This window comes from Ursus arctos, unplaced genomic scaffold (genome assembly GCF_023065955.2).
Source record: "Ursus arctos isolate Adak ecotype North America unplaced genomic scaffold, UrsArc2.0 scaffold_1, whole genome shotgun sequence".
NCBI lineage: Eukaryota > Metazoa > Chordata > Mammalia > Carnivora > Ursidae > Ursus > Ursus arctos.
Window position 1 is genome coordinate 75,631,387 of NW_026622763.1, and position 17,829 is coordinate 75,649,215.

Here is a 17,829-nt window from a genome sequence, read left to right on the forward strand (position 1 = left end):
AAAATAATTTTAACAAAATGACAGTAGGACTAGGCATATGTCATATCAATCAATATGAACAGGTTTAATTTATTAAATGAAAAATATTTTTCAATTTGGTTCACAAAGAAAGCAGCTGAAAGTAAGAAACATGTCTAAATCAAAATGATTCAGAAAGTCTAAAACCAAAGGAATGGACAAAAGTTTAGTAGGTAAGTGGAAACAACAAGAAAGCAGATGTTGTGATCCTGATATCAAAGTAGAATTTTAAGTCAAAATGCATTAAATGAGACAAAGAAGGACATGTTTTAATGTTACAATTCACAATGATATATAACAGTTATGATTTCTATTCACCAAACAACTCAGCAACACATGTATAATGCAAAAATCTCAGGACATGCAAAGAAACATTGTAGAAAAACACTAATAGTAGGAAACTTAAATATACTACTTTCAATATAGATGAAGTAAATAAAAAATAAGAAAGGAAAATAGATATGTAAAAAGCAAAATCAATAAGGTAGATCTTAGAGATATATTTACTATACACCCTATAAACAGAGAATACAATAGTAACAAAGAAGATAAAATATTTCAGACCAAAGTTATCAGGAAATGTGCAAACCTTAAAAAAGAAAAACTTTAAAGTACCCCTGAAAGATAGAAAAATGGACTTGGACAAATGGAAAGACATTCCATAATGTTATAAAGATACTGGTTTTCTCTAAGTTAATTTATAAATTTGATAAGTACCAACAGAAATACCGACAAGATTTTTATGGAGCTAGACAAGTTGATATTAAAATTCACTTGGAAAATAAACATGCAAAACTAGCCAGGAGAATGCTGAAAAAGAAAAGTTTATGAGAGGAGACTGGCCCTACCACTCATTAAAATGTACTGTAAGTCTGGCTTTTATCATTCATGGTGCTGGTGCATAAACTGACAGATAGACAAGTGGAATAAAATAGAAATTTACAGAAATAGATCCAAATACATATGGCAATTTAGTATGTGATAACCATAGTATCTCAAATTATTTGGGAAAAGGTGGCCATTTTAACAAATATTTTAACAAATATAAAAGGCAGACGTTTTAACCAGTGGGAGAAAGGTTTGCTGGTTTGCTATTTGGAGAAAGATAAAATTAAAACCGAGCGTCTCACTGTAATGGAGAATAAATTCCAACAGGACCAGGGATATAAATGTCAAGGATGAAATCATATAAGTACTAGAAGAAACCATGTATGATTTTCTCTATAACCTGGATGTAAGAAAAGACTTTCTAACTATGACTCAAAATTCAGACATAGTAAAAAATAAAATTGATAAATTTGACTATGCTTAAACATTTTTTGAACAAAAAACAAAGAGAAATTCCTGTGAGAGAATTTACACACACACACCTTTTTCACTTATTTCTCAAAAATATGAAAATACATTCAAACTCACTCATACATGAAATGCATATTCGATCTACCCTAATATGAATGTTCTATACACAAAGTTAGTGATTGTAGTACTGTAACTGCAAAATATCAGAAAAAACTAAATTCTCATACACAGGAGAGTGTATGGATAAACTATGGTACATCCATATAATGGAGTACTATGAAGGTATGGAAAAGAATGAGGTCATTTTCTATGAACTAATATAGAGTGATTTACAGGGTATTTTGTTAAGTGAAAAAAGACAAAAATGCAAGAATTTTTACAGTATGTCACTTTTTGCATAAGAAAGAATGGGGAATGAGAAAACCTACACATATCTAATCAGTTGTACAAATAGAAGCATACAAATCACAACAAAAAAAACTATCAAGATTAGTTACCTGGAGTTGGCTTAATAATGGCCACCACAGTTACCCAGGTGCTAATCCCAAGAACCTGTGAATGTTACTTCATATGGAAAAACTCTTTGTAGATGTCATTAAATTAAATATCTTGGGGCGCCTGGGTGGCTCAGTCGGTGAAGTGTCTGCCTTCATCTCAGGTCATGATCCCAGGGTCCTGGGATCGAGTGCTGCATCTGGCTCCCTGCTTTGCGGGGAGCCTGCTTCTCCCTCTCCCTTTGCCTGCTGCTCCCCCTGCTTGCGTTCTCTCTCTCTCTGTCAAATAAATAAATAAATAAATAAAATCTTTAAAAAAAATAAATAAATATCTTGAGATGGAGAGATTATCTGGGATTTTCAGGGTGGGTCCTAAAACGTAATCACAAGTATCCTTGTAAGAGGCCTGCAGAGGGAGATTTGACTATAAGCGGGAGAGAAGGCTGTGTGATGGAAACATGGAAAACAGACTCACATGATGTGGTGGTACTGGTTTTGAAAAAGGGGGAAGGTACCCGGGATCGAAGAATGTGAAGAATGCTGCTCTGGACGCTGGAAAAGGCAAGGGAACAGATTTTCCCCATGAGCTTCCAGAGGGAGCACGCCCTTGCTGACATACTCATTTTAGCCCCAGAAGATTTTGTCTCAGACTTCTGGCCTCCAGAGCCACCAGAAGGCAGATTTCTGTTGTTTTAAACTGTTAAATGTGTGGTGATTCGTTACAGCAGCTGTAGGAAACTATTGCAGGCAGTAAGGAAGTAGGAGTGAGAAAGGAATAGAAGAAAGGAAGAGTGCTACTTCTGAATACATATATTCATAAAGTGCTGACTTCTGGAACTAGTTAATGTTCCACATACTAAAATTCATAAATGAGTATAAACATACATGCATATAAAGATAGGGAACAAACTAAAACCATATACAAATGGACATAAGTAAACTTAACCATAATTCAAATGAATAATGTAGTCAGTCACCCTGAATAGACGGGAGAAAATTAATGAATCCGAGTAACTTTAGATCACAATATTTGACCACATTGCCTTAAGCAAAAGATTAAAACAATAACAGTAAACAAATATTCAACTCTAGTGAGTCAAGTTTTCACAGTGATGGGTTAGCAATTCTGAAATTTCTCCCTCCTTCTACCCGGGCCCTTAATATTTACATCTGAACTGAACTATTCACTAGAAAATTAACTCATTTTTTGATGTTTTATTGCCTTTGTCCTGCCTTTCTCTTAATATAAAAGGCCCCTTTCCATACAATGCAGCTCTCATCTGGAAAACCCCTAAAGGTCCTTTACAGCCCCTGTACTGGTTTTTCTGAGGCTACTGCAACAGATTCCCACAAAGTGGGTGGCTTAGAACCACAGTATGCTCTGAAAATTCTGGTGGCTGGAAACCTGAAATCAAGGTATCAGCATGGCTGCACTCCCCTGAAGGCTCCTGGGGGAATCTGATCCTTGCCTCTTCCAGCTCCTGGTGACCGGTTGACGTTCCTGCGTGTATGACTGCATCTGTCTCCGCTCCATCCTTCTCTTGTGCATCAAATTTCTCTCTGCCTCTCTCTTAAGAACACTTGTGATGTCCTATAGAGCCCACTTGGATAATCTAGGATAATTTCCTCAGCTTAAGATCCTTAGCATAATTAAATCTTCAAAGACTTTTTCAGGGGCGCCTGGGTGGCTCAGTCGTTAAGCATCTGCCTTCGGTTCAGGGCGTGATCCCCGAGTCCTGGGATCGAGCCCTGCATCGGGCTCCCTGCTCCGCTGGGAGCCTGCTTCTTCCTCTCCCACTCCCCCTGCTTGTGTTCCCTCTCTCGCTGGCTGTCTCTCTCTCTGTCAAATAAATAAGTAAAATAAAATAAAATAAAAGACTTTTTCAAAATAAGGTAATATCCATGGTTTTGCCCTATAAAGTAATTTTCACAAGTTCCAGGGATTACGAAGTCAATCTCTCTTTTCAGCCTCCCGCAACCCCCTGGGTCACATGAACTGTCCTCTGTTGGCCCCTGGATCTACAACTAAACAGGAATCACTCTCCCCTCTGCTACTATTGTGGCAATGAATGGGAACCACCTCGTATTGCTACAATGATGTGTCAGATGTACTGGTCTCTGAAATTCTTTGACAGCACCAACTTTCCATCAGTATAACCTCATAGGTCCTGTTAGCTGTTTATCCTTTTTTCTAAATAATTTCTATCACTCTCTATATAGTTCATTACTTACAAAAAATGGCAAATATGATTTTAAGAAAACCACCTATGTCATCTATCTTAATAAAATTAAGATGATGGAGAAGATACATGATATTTTATGAGTTTAAAAAATTACTAGTTATCCCCTTACTGAGAGAAGTACTTCATGTTTGCTTTAAGGGTGAACATAGCAAAGTTTTCTACAACCAGCTCTTATGATAAGGATTTAGCTACGTACTGGTACCACCTTGGCTGAATAAAATTTGATTTGGTGAACATATTTGTTTGGGCTTATTTATATTCACTGTCGAGATTTTTACATTGGGAGGAATCTGCAATTGTATTTCTCTTTTCCCTCTTAAATTCTGTGGTGTTCTAGTCAGTTTGAAACCCGTGCGTTTTATTTTTCTTTCTATGACTAACTGTATCCTAAGAGGCCCTTCCTTTGTGTAGTGGTTGATATAACAGCTGAGAGTCTTAGGCACAAACTAATTCTTTCCTTTCATTCTGTTAGAAAAACTACTTATAGGAGAAGTACCAAAATGTTTTAAATGTAGAGATGGCTTTTTCAAAAGGAAGCGAATGTTTTAAATAAAATGATAGTTCATAGTCCTACACTGGTATGAATTCGAAAGCTTGCAGAGCGCTTCTGTTGGCAAACTCATCTACGTCTACAACATCTGGTATTTCACCTCTTCTTCCTGCCTCAGAGCAGGAGGTGACCCTTCAGCCCATGGCTTAGCCCTTGTTCCAACCTCTGGGTCCACAGAAATCTGCGCCACCCCTCGCCACCTCTTGCCCATGTCATTCACTCTCCCTGTCTACCAGCTCCTCCCTCCACCCTGGATTCCCCTGCTGCTTTTGTCAGTTCTCTTTTTATCCATAAAGAATTGTCTGCCCACAGCGCTGCATCATCTCTGCTGGGAAATGAATGACTTCCTGACTGTTCACCCCCAGGGCTGTTCTCGCTCCCGTCTTCTACGGGGTAAGACAAGGCTGCCTGGCCCCTCTGAAATGAGTTCTTCCCTTGGCCTCCAGGAAGCTTTTGTCTCCTCCTACCCCTCACTGCCTCCCTGGCTGTCCTTTCATCTTTCTCCATGTTGATGTTTTCTACCCTCTTTGTGCTTCTATGCACCCTCCCCCTGGAACTTAATCAACCGCTGTGATTTCTATTACCCTTCGCTGCTGACTCCCAAATCCAGATATCTCTTTTGAGTTCCATGTTTTTTTTTTTTTTTAAAGATTTTATTTATTTGACAGAGATAGAGACAGCCAGCGAGAGAGGGAACACAAGCAGGGGGAGTGGGAGAGGAAGAAGCAGGCTCATAGCAGAAGAGCCTGATGTGGGGCTCGATTCCAGATCGCCGGGATCACGCCCTGAGCCGAAGGCAGATGCTTAACCGCTGTGCCACCCAGGCGCCCCTTGAGTTCCATGTTTTATATCTATGTGCCTGCTGGACATTTCTACCTAGATATCCCAAGGGGACTTCAAACAGAATTCATTACTATCCACAACCACCATTCCTTTGCATTTGCAGTGAGGAGTAGGAGGAAGAATGGGTGTGTTGAGGAAGGGTGTGGAGAAGGTCTCTTGGGACCCTCTCCAGCAGCCAGGGGAATGTCCATGTGGAGAGAACCCTGGACATGTGGGCTTCAGGGCCCTGCACTGTTGGGTGGGTATGTTACCGTTAGTCTGTTAGTAAAGCTACTGAGCACGACGGGCTGACTTTTCAAGCCCTCCCCAAGCCTCCAGTTTGTATGGTGTGGATTTCATCACAGGAAATCTTGAGTAAAGAAATGTTTGAACCTTTTTGGAAAAACCTGTGGAGGCACAGGATAGAGATTGGGAAGTAGACCCAACCCCTGTCTCTCAGGATAGTCCAGTCCCTAGACTAGGGGAGCGGCAGTGAAAGAGCCCCAGTGAGAACCACTGAAGGTCATCTAGCCAGACAGACCGTTAGACAAGACCCCCGGTTATTTTACCCTCCCCCAGAGAAGCCTCCCCACCACACACACATACACCTAGGTCAGAGATAAGAATGCTTAGCGCCCCTGTTACATATTCCCTGCCCCTGCCAAAACCAGAGAAACAGTGTTGAATCATCTTAAATCTCTACTTATCATAATGTATGGGAATGGATTGTTCGCTTGTCTGCCTTATCCCTTAAGGAAAGAGGATTTGCCTCATCCATCTTCACCTCTAGCATAATGCCAGGTGCCAAAGGGACTTAAAAATAAGTTAATTGAAGAAAAAGAGGAGGCTGGTAAGCAGGTAAGATGGGTAAGTTTACATGATGAATGCCAAGCCTTGAAACTAAAGTGGCAGATGACCAGCCACTTCTGCCACTGCCTCCGTTCAAATTCCGTATGTACCGCATACTAAACTGTGCAGAAGTTACTTAAAATTTTTTGTGTGTCTCCGTTTCCTCAACTATAAAAAGGAAACAATCGTACCTGCCACATAGGATCATTGTGAGAATTGAAAAGGCATATAAAGGGCTTGACACAGTGGCTAGGACATGAAAAACCTTGATAAATGTTATCTGCTGCTGTTAGGATTATTACCTATCCCTAGCCCGGCACAGCAGGAAGTCTTTTCAGTGAAGAAATAGAAATAATTACTGTGGGGCTCCTGGTGGCTCAGTCGTTAAGCGCCTGCCTTCAGCTCAGGTCATGATGGGATCGACCTCCGCATCGGGCTCCCCGCATGGGGGGGCTGTTTCTCCCTCTCCCACTCCCCCTGCTTGTGTTCCCTCTCTCACTGTCTCTGTCTGTCAAATCAAACAAAATCTTAGAAAGAAAGAAAGAAAGAAAGAAAGAAAGAAAGAAAGAAAGAAAGAAAGAAAAAGAAAGAAAGAAGGAAAGAAAGATTGTAACACAGTAGCATAAAATACTGAAATGAACCTTTGTCATTCTTTTGGCCGCCCAGCTCAAAAGCCCTTCCTGAGACTAGATGGGAGGCAGAGTTGGCCTCTAAGAAACTAAAAAAGCCAGACCTAGACTTATGTTCAGGACTCTCTTCCAGGTAGAGTTTGTAGCCTCTGATCCGGGTTTGACCAGTCAGACACACCCAACTCAGGCCTAGCAGCCGGAGCTAGTGGTGCCAGGTAGAAGGGATGGGCAATTTGTAGCATCGTCATGCCCACTTGTTCCAGAGGTGGCAACAGCGGAGGTCGCGGTGGTGGCAGGCAGGGCCGCTGATGGCTGTGTAAGATCAGCAGTATCCTTGACGACTGTGCTGGTACCATGACTGTGGCTGGGTCTTTGTTGCCAAGTCCCTCTTGTTCCTGTTTTCAAGCCCACATCTCTATCCTCTCCAGAAGTGCTTTAACCCACCCAATGCCCTTTTCTGCTTCTGCCAGCCTGGGTTAGTTTTTCTTGGTGTAATTCAAACTGCCAGATTGATACAGATGATCAGATCAGATGGTTTAATAAAATGTAAGTACACTATTTCTATTTTGTTTATTGGTTTATTGATTTGCAGTGTGTCTTCTACTTGATTCCTGTTCAGGGACTATTTTTCTTAGATGATTTTCTAGTGTGGGGGTGGGGGGCAGGACAATCAAATTTTAATTGGCTGGAATATACCCTTAGGGGGAGAAAATCAGGCAACTAATGAATGTAGGAATAAAGGAAAATGGAGGGAGAGGAGCAAAATCAGTGCCTTGTGCAGGAGAGTTATCATAACAGAACTGAGAGCTCATTTAATTTAACTGGTTTACCTTACAGATAAGGAGCCTGAAACAAAGAACACACAGCTAATGCATGTTCAAGATAAAACGAACTGTACCTTCACCCTCCTAGTTCAGGGCTCCTGCCTCTATCCATTATACCAAGAGGCAAATGACCTAAAAGCAAGCTCAGATCAGGTTAAATTCAGTTCAATTAATTATACCTTTTAAGCTTATGGTTGCGTATGAAAATAATTTACCTTTTTCAAGAGCTTTTTATAATTTGCAAAGCATTGATTCATTAAATTCTCCCAACTGCTCTGAATAAGATAATCGTCACTTTTTTAAAAAGACGTGTTGGTATTTATGTCTTGAAAAGGTTTGTAACATTTCTTTTACTTCTGACTGCTCTCCCTTTGATTCATTAAATTCTCCCAACTGCTCTGAATAAGATAATCGTCACTTTTTAAAAAAAGAGGTGTTGGTATTTATGTCTTTAAAAGGTTTGTAACATTTCTTTTACCTCTGACTGCTCTCCCTTTTCTATTTGTTTTGGTTTTGAAGTTGTAGCTACAAAATAAGTCAAGAGGAAAGCAATCTTAGTATATTTGAACAAAATGGTCTGCTGATTGGAACCATCATAAAAATATATCGGATGTTGTTATTAACCTCCATATTACAAATGAAGAAACAGAAGCTCAAAGAGATTATGCGACTTGGCCAAGGTTAAATAATCGCTAAATGGCAGAGCCATGACATGGTTCATTTAAAAAACATATAACATATATTGAGCATTTAATGTGTCAGGCTGGGTAAACAAGATATAGTGCTAGTTAATCCCTAGATAAACTGGAAATTTCTATAGCCAGTATATTACATTCTAAACCACTTTTATGGAAGATTTTTACTGAACCATAAACTGTAATTTTAGCAGCTGGCCAATCAATAAATACTCTTCTACTTACACAAGATTCATGTAGCCCGACTCTTTGGTCACTGATTTTGAAATATATTAGACTAAAAAAATCTAACTCAGAATCATACACTACATAATTTTTCTGGATTCTCTCAAGTAAAATGGAAATTTGTGATTCTCAAATGTCCCCAAATGAGCAAAACATTGACATGAGTATGAAGTTGACTGCATCACTATATAAGCAATTATTAAAATCTAGATGTAATAAGCTATTTGCAGTTTGTTTTTTCAGTCTAATGTCATACAAAGAGGAAATTCTATTCTCAGTATAGTTTTTCCAAGTTTTTCCATAGATTATGAAAGTCACTTGTAAGAGGAAACCTAAGCTAACTGACTTGGAACATAAAGAGAATAATATATTTTTTAATGTAGTTGTGTATAACGGAAAATATCGTTCTTGTACATTTAACTGAACCAAACCATTTGTATAAGACCTAAATGAGATCCACGGTTTTCAAAGAAATTTCATTGCCCCTTCCTTGAGCAAGTTGAAAGAAAAATGGGGTGTGCTTTTAAGTGAAAACTAAATAAAGATCTTGCAAAGATGGCTGTCCAGCCGTTTAGAAATCTAATAAAGGTATTTTTGTTAAAGGAATATTACCTTTTGGGTCAAGGCATCAGAAAGCAGTACAACGCCGCCCGCTCCAGGCCCGGGCAGCCAATTTTTCTCTCCACGAAGAGCCCCAGGCTTGCCTGGCCACGCCCACTCTGTCCCTCAGCTCGAGGTCCCGCCCCTTCCACCTCCCACTTCCTGGTAACCGCGCTCCTTTGCGCGGCCTCCTCGGGATCTGATTGGCTGATGTGTCAACCGCCAACGGCTGCGGAGTTTAAACCCAAGCCCTAGCCTCCGGCGTCGAGCTCCAGAAGCTGGGTGGTCGTCTCCCCCACGCTGAAAGAGCGGTAAGTGAGGGGCTTTTGGAGTGGCCGCCAGCTGTCTGAGGAGATCCGTGCCTTTCCCGGCCGAATCTCCCGGCGCTACCTTCCAGAGACCTCTCCAGCGAGCCCGGGGCGGCTCGAGGTCCCTCCCACCCTCCGCCCTCGGGTATGTCGTACTGCGGCCCTTGTACCAGCTCCGAGGGGCTCCTTGGGGGAACCCGTGGTTTGAATTTAACTGGTTGCCTCTCGTGCTTTCGATTTTGCGCCCGGCTGGGGGGGGCGGGGGGGGCGAGCGACCAGTTAGATCACCTCTTTGAAAGAAGAGATTACTGTTTTTGTGAGTGCACTACTCCCTGAATTTTAAGAACATTTTCTACTTCATTGTGAGCCCTTCATAAATATCTGTTGGACGAACGTTAGAGACTGCTTACCCACGTTCTTGAAGGAGCCCTCTCCTTTGGAGGTGTCGTTTAGAAGGAAGGCTGGCTGAGGGCGAAGGGGTATGGAAGACTGGGAAAAACTTAGAACTTAAACTGGGTCTTGATGTGCAGGTAGGATTTCGGTAGGGAATAGGGACGATGATTTTTCTAGATGACGGATCCAATTCAGGAGAACCGGTTTTGGAACTTAGTGTTTCTGATTTAGAGTTAGTTGGGATGATGGCCAGACAAGAGCTACAGAATAAATAATAAATAACTCTTATTAGTGAGTGCTGACTATGTGCCAAGTCTTGTACTAGGCACTGTAAATACATTGGTTCAGTTAGTCACGACAATGAGATGCCCCTACTTTCTCGAACTTTGTAAGTCTAAAAGTTGAGACTTAGAGATGTTAAAATAACATAGCTATGAAATGTTGGACCTGGGATTCCTAACAATCCCAACCGCTGTTATGATACTTCATTCTCTATATCGCAAGTCACCCGTGAATGGTACTCCAGTGGCCTGGCTTAGGTTCCTAAAGTGTTACTTTGTGAGGTGGTTAATGTGGAGGGTGACAGGGCAGTGTTAAAAGGAAGATTGATTTCTGGCTTGAGCATTTGGGTGATTACTAGTGCCATTTATTAAGTTAGGGAAGTAAGAACCAACTTACTGGGGAGGACAAATTCAGCAGTGGTTCCCTAATTAGCAAAATGAGATTTGATCTTTCTGACTGGATTTTTTTGGGAGATGGACAAGATTTCTATGTTAGTATCCCTTCAGAGATGTGAGATGCAACCATTTGTCTGGCATTTCTTTATGTGCCTATGTTCTGTCTATGGAATAGGTGGTGATCTTTGATTTTACTTTTTTTTCTTTTTGGCAAAACTTTTAGAAGAAACATTGAGCCTTAGTGTTGTAAGGTTCCTGGTTAAACTTCTTCCTCATTGCAGAAAATTCCTCTAAAACCATCTTCTCGTTATTTGCTTGACATCTCCCAACATCTACTCAACATTTGCAAAGGAGACTCATTCCAATATTGGTCAGTTTTTAGTATTTGAGACTTCTTTCATTTGTCCACAGTTGTTTTCTTCAACAAATGTTTATCCAGTAGCTACTATGTGCCAGGCAGTCTTGGCTAAGGGTCCAGCAGCAAACAAACTTGACAAAAATCCATGCCCTCGTGAAACACATTTTAGTAGGAGAAAACAAACAATTAAATAAGGAAATTATGTGATCTTATATTAGACACTGGTAAATCAATGGCAAAAAATATAATAAGTGAAATGGGGTCAGGTGTGCAATTTTAAATAGTTTGGTCTGGAAAGGCTAAGAAAGTGATACCTGAATAAAGGCTTGAAGACAGTGAGTAAACCCTGTGATTACTTGGAGAAGAGTTGATACAAAGGAAAAAAAATATAAAGGTTCTGCAGTGGGCATATGCTAAGGTAGCTAGTGTGGCTGGAGCTTAATGAGCACAGGAAGAGTGGTGAAGAGGTCAGAGAGGTACTGGATGAGGAATTGGGGAAGGGGAGAAGTGCCAAACTGTGTAGTACCTTATAGGCCATTGCAAGGATTATGACTCTACTCCAGTGAGATGGAAAGCCACTGGAGAGTTTTTAACAGGAGTGACATGAATTTACTTAAGTTTTAAAGGGATCATTTTGGTTACTAGGTTGAGAATTGATAGTAGCAAAGAAGGTGGAAACAGGGACAACTTTTAGGTAGTTATAGCAATAATGTACATGGGAGAGAATGGCAACTTGGATCAGAGTGACAGTGGTCGGTGGCCCATGTGGACATGTTGTAAAAGCCAGGCCAGCATACTAATGGTAGAGTGGATGTGGGATGTAACAGAAAGATGTTTCTGAGCTGAGCAAGTAGAAGGATGGAGTTGCTGTTAAATGAGATGGAGAGGACAGAGTGGAGCAGGTTTGGGTGGGGTGAGTTTAGGACATGTTAAGTTTGAGGTACATATTAGACATCCAAGTTAGAGGCAGTTGGATAAATAAGTCTGGAATTGATTTGGGATAAGTCACTGGCATTAGATTTAAAAGCCAGAGCACTAGAAGATACCCTCATGGGAGTATATGTACATAGAAAATAGATGAGACCCAAGGATTGAGATCTGGTGCACTCCAATGGTAAGAGATAAAGAGATAAAGAATAATCAGCAGAAGAGACTTAGTGGTCAGTGAGGCAGAAAAAATCCAGGAGAATGTGGTGTTTTGGAAACCCACTAAAAGTATTTCAGAGAGAATGACCTGATGTCACATACTATGATTAAAATCATAGATCAGTTGAGAACTGGATCTTGACTACTATATCTGATTTAGCAACATTGTGATTTAGTGACTTTAGTGATCGATTTCCATCTGCTAGTGGTGAGAGCAACAACTTGATTAGAGTAGATCAAGAAGGAATGGGAGGGGATGAATTGGAGACAGCAAGTATGGAGAATTCTTTAAAGGGGTTTGCTGTTTGAAAAAAAAAAAGGAGTTTGCTGTTAAGAGAAACAGAGATATAGGTCATGATCCCTGGGTCCTGGGATCATGTCCTGCATCGGGCTCCCTGCTTGACGGGGAGCCTGCTTCTCCTCCCCCCACCCTTGTGCTCTCTCTCTCTCGCTTGCTCTCTCTCAAATAAATAAAATCTTTAAAAAAGAGAGAGAGAAACAGAGAAAGGGTAATAACATTCTAGCATCAAGAGATCACTGGTATCTTCTTAAATGTTCCATTTTCATGCATTTACACATGCCATTCTTACTTCCTGGAATACCCTTTCTAATCTTGATACCTGACAAGTTCTTTGTTTTTAAGACTTAGTTATTCATTCAATAAATGTTTATTGTGTTCATATTATTTGTCAGGCACTGGTCTGTGAGCTGGGAAATATGTCAGTGAATAAAACAGAAAAATCCATAGCTTTCTGGAACTTAAATTCTAGTTGATAGGAAATAAGTAAATTCTGTAGTATATTAGATAGTGATTTAAATGCTATGGAACAAATAAGGGTAAGAGTAATCAGACATGCTGAGGAAAGGAGTTACAGTTTTGAAAGGCCTCACTGAGAAGGTGACATTTGAGCGAAGACTTGGAGGAGAATGAATGAGCCATTTCTGTATCTGGAGGAAGAGCTTTCTCAGTAGAGAGAATGACCAATACAAAGGACATGGAGCTGAAGAATGGCTGCCATTTGTCAAGCAGTTAGAGCTTGCTGACCAGTGTGGCCTAGAAGGAATGGGCTAGGGGACAGAAGGAAGAGTTCAAATTGGAGAAATGGGAAGAAGAGCTGATGGTGGAGGGAGTTCTTGACCATTGAAGAACTTCAGCTTTTATTCTGAGAGAAATGGGAACCAATGGAGAGTTTTAGATTGTGTAGACTAATAAATACACTGTAATGAGGGCAGCAGTGGAAGTAGGATTAGAGGCTATTACAAGAATTCAAGTGAGACATGTCAGCGCCTTGGTCTAGGCTGATAGTAGTGGAGGTACTAAGGAGGTCAGCTTCTAATGTACTGTGAAGGTTGACTGGGACATGAGAGATTTTTGGCCAGAGCAGCTAGGATGGAGTTTACATTAACTGAAATAGAGAAGGCTCTGAGTGAAACAGGTTTGGGCAGGTTAAGTTTGATATGCCCTGTTTAGTTATTCAAGTAGTACTACTTAGTATATGGACACTAATGAGGGCATTTGGGGGCCTAACTAGATATAATCAGGAAAGTCTCCCCATCACAAGATCCTCAACTTAATCACATCTGTAAAGACCCCTTTTCCACATAAGGTTTAGAATGACAGGGACTGGGACCTGATGTCTTTGGGAGACCATTTTTTACTATTGCAGAGCTGGAGGAGGATTAGGATGAGGGAGCTGAGGGTGACCTGAGAGCCTAGAGATTCTGTTATTGATATAAAGAGGATAGTGAGATTAGTCCTGTGGATTTATGGCAGGTAATGGGGAGAGGCTGAGTATTAGGAGGTAGGCAGGCATAGGTAACAGTGTTTCTTCTAGATCTCTGAAGCTGGAGGCAAGGAGACTTGGGGAGGGAATGGGAGTTTTGGGAGGTTGGTCTTGTCTAAGTACGTAGCTCAGCATCAACTGTGCCTTCTCAGTAAAACCTTTTCTGGTCCTTTCCTCTACCCAGGCAGAGTTAATTACTTTTATGCATTGTGTATTATATCCGTTATTCTTGTCACAGTATAATGTGATTATCTTCTTCTTTCCACTATTAGACTAGAGTCAAATAGACCCTAACTCTAATGGACAAATAGATACTTCCAAGATTTCCTGCTTACTCCTCCAAATCAGCTAGCCTCCAACCCCATAAAATTAGGTTTATCTGTTCTGTGCATTCACTAAGGTTACACTTCTTACATCGTATCAAAATAGGATCTGTACCCACTGTAGACTCTGCATTCCATGACTATGTGTTCTGTTCCCAGTGCCTAACCTAGCTCCTGAGGCATAGATATAGTAAGACAGGTTTGAATAAAAAAGTCATTTACCTTTTTTGGATACTACTTTAAACAACTTTTGACTATACACGTACTTTCAGATTTATGCAAAGGGTTTTGCAAATACTTATATACAAACAAATTATATCACCTAAGTCATGATTGTTACCTTTTAGAATGTATTTATGAGTTATCCTTTTTTCTTTTATTAATCAGTACTCTGATTTCTTTCTTTTTTGTTTTTGTTTCAGTGATGGAGCACACAGTGATGGACACTGGCTCACTTTTTACTTCAGGAATTAAGAGACATGTGAAAGACAAAAGAATTTCAAGGACTGGGAAGCTGAATGTTTCTCTTGCTTCAAAAATCAAAACAAAAATACTAAGTAAGTGCCATTAGTTTTAAAGTATGCTCACATTTTTACTTTCCCTTGGAGAATTGATATAGTATTTGGTACTTTATTTTATCAAGTATAGAAATGACTAAAATGACTATTTTTGTTAACAGATACATTTTGTCCATTCAATCCTTCCTGTATCCTGCAACTCCTATTACTTGAGTGGTTATGATGATTTACCCTCAGTGGTGACAGCAGAATTTTCAGGAGTAAGGCTGGGGTAGCGTAAGGCAGCTACCTCCTACACAGCAAAGAAAATACCAATGTGACATTTCCAGAAAAGAGCTAAAAAAAAGTGACAGATTGTTCTAGCATGCTGTAGCAATAGGATGATGGGTGATCTAGATGTGGTTGACCCAAATAAGAGTGTTGTAGTGGGTGATTTTCTATAGCTAAAGCTTACTGAGCATTTTGGAGATAGGGTCGCATGGATTCTGGAACTAAGATTTTATAAGGGGGAAAAAAAGTGGGAAAAACTACCAAGATAAATTCTCATCACTTCTGAAAATTATCTCAGTGGTTTGTATCCATCTTAGCAGGAGTAGGAGAGGTTTCCTGCTGATATAGCCCCTGTGAAGAGTAATTGTGCATGCCCTGTGAAATAGCTGAACTTTCTGAGTATCTTTAAATCTTAATGTTGCTCCTACCCAGGTGTCTAGGGTCATGTGGTATGTTAGACCCCCTCGTACAGTGGCTATTTCCTGCCCTGTTTGGCAGGACGATTGTACACCTGTTATGAAGGAACATATTGTGTTTGAGGAGTGCAACAGGAAAATATTATTATCCTTTAACTCTGGAGTGCAAAACCAGTTCTAGTCTGTTTTCATTTACTGTGTCAAAGGTGGCTGTCTGAAACTACTTTCTCTATGCCAAAGATAAGGTACTTTTTTGGACCCTGTTTTTTAGATGCTCAAACATTCCCTGAATATTTAAAAAATATTATTACTTTTATAAACGTATTTTATAGATACTATATTTCTATTCAGTGGGCTATGTTATTGAATAGTGGCATTTAAATAAAAATTATGAAAATATAAGTATATTTTCTGTGTATTAAGGAAACACACTGTATTTAAGGTGAGCTTTACCAAGGAATTCACAATTAAATTTCTCTGCTAAAAACACGGAAACATCTCTGATTTAAATTATATTTACATAGTGCTTGTAAAGAGAAGGGGTCAAATTTAGATTGCAGTAAATGCCTCGAATTAAGAGTTGGTTATTTAGGGTGGAGTAGAAGATCCCACAGTGTTTAGATGATCTGTCCAACCTTACAGTAAGTATGCTCCCTTTCACTCAAGATTTTGAAAAATGGAATTTGGGAGCATTAACTGATTTGTTAATTTTAATTTTCAATTTTCTGGAGTCACAGAAACTGGCTTTAAAATTTTGACAGATTGGCTACCCTAGTACCTATGGGATATCTCCAGTTAGAGCTTTGGAATCAGCTTCTCCATTCTACCTCCTAGTCGAAGTAGGAAGGCAGGTAGGGCAACAGGTATCAAGATCGAGTTTTTGTGACTGGTCTAATTATCTGGGATACTGTGTCTATCCTAGACGTCTTTTATCCTTAACTCTGTATTCACAATAGTCTGCATTCCTCACAGCTCTTATATTCTTCATCTTCTGTCTAGCTTTTATTTCTGCAGATCCAAACTCTGGATATATTTTTTTCAAAACTACATCTATACTGTCATTCTATTGTTTTCCAACCTTTAGTTAAAACTTACAACATTTTTTGCCTAAAATAGTTTCATTAAGGATATGAAAACTTATGAAGATGTAAGTTCAATATTAACTTTTAAAATTTTTTTACAGACAATTCTTCTATTTTCAAAATTTCTTTAAAGCACAACAACAGGGCATTAGCTCAGGCTCTTAGTAGAGAGAAAGAGAATTCTCGAAGAATTGCAATCGACAAGACGCTATTGCAAAAAGAAGTGGAGAAGCTGAATTTTGAGAACACATTTCTTCGCCTAAAACTAAATAATTTGGTATGGAAACTTTATTGTGTTTGGATTCTAAATTATAGAATAATTATTATATTATTATAGAAGCTCTAAAAATGTTTTTCAAATCTCCAATCATTGTGAAAAATCATTGAAATTGAAAGAGTATGTCATGTTAATGAACAAACTGTTAATGGATAATTAAATAGGTGTCTTAAGTCTACATTCTAAATGTACACTTGGGGCTCTGCAAGCTGATATAATACCTTGATCAACATTTGGTTGCTTATCATTAGCAAAGCTTGGTGCATTAATACATTTTAAGAAGATGGACATAATTCTTCCAATGAAAGTAGGGGAGTTCCCAGAGTGTTTGTACTCTCTTTTAGCCCCAGCATTCCCCTGGCTACATGCCAAATAGAATGAAGAATGTAGTCACTGCTTTCTCTTCCAACTTTCAACTCTGTCCACAGACAGGTCAGGAAGAGCCAATAGTCAGCTAGGCTGCAACTATAGATCTAACTCAAATGAGCAGAAATTAATTTATAATGGAAAAATTGATCTATTTATGAGTGTTAAATTGCCTGACAAACTATGTTCACTTGCCATGGGATGTAGTACTATTATGAGAAGATAGAGAAATGTTTCTAGGAAAATTTATAATTGAGAGCTCAAAAGCAATCAAGGTGTATGTGTGGGGGGTTTATTTGAACTATAAAATGTAGCACCTTTTTAGCTTGATATGATCTCAGTTATTTTCTAAGTCTTCTCAGCTGGTGATATCCATAAATGTATGATATAATAAACCCTGAATCTTAATTGATGTAAGAGGTCTTTATTTTACACATACAGAATAAGAAGCTCATAGAAATAGAAGCACTCATGAACAATAATTTGATAACTGCAATTGAAATGAGCACTCTTTCTGAGGTAAGTAGAGTTTATGTGTAAGTAGTGTAATTTTTTTTTTTTTTTAAGATTTTTTAAATTTATTTGACAGAGAGAGAGACAGCCAGCGAGAGAGGGAGCACAAGCAGGGGGAGTGGGAGAGGAAGAAGCAGGCTCCCAGCAGAG

The 17,829-nt window shown here is 39.5% G+C and overlaps 1 protein-coding gene across 4 annotated transcripts in view; it reads left to right on the forward strand.

Annotated features, from left to right (window-relative positions):
* The window catches only part of SGO2 (shugoshin 2), a 63,490-nt gene that overhangs the window by 10,896 nt on the left and 34,765 nt on the right, over positions 1–17,829 (forward strand). Inside the window, exons 1-4 of one of the 4 annotated variants that reach the window (XM_044381310.3) lie at positions 9,475–9,559; positions 14,660–14,794; positions 16,625–16,800; positions 17,608–17,685. In XM_044381310.3, the coding sequence (XP_044237245.2) occupies positions 14,662–14,794; positions 16,625–16,800; positions 17,608–17,685 (387 nt within the window). In that variant the 5' untranslated portion in view covers positions 9,475–9,559; positions 14,660–14,661. The other 3 variants (XM_057303803.1, XM_026492228.4, XM_057303806.1) reach the window with 3 other exon arrangements.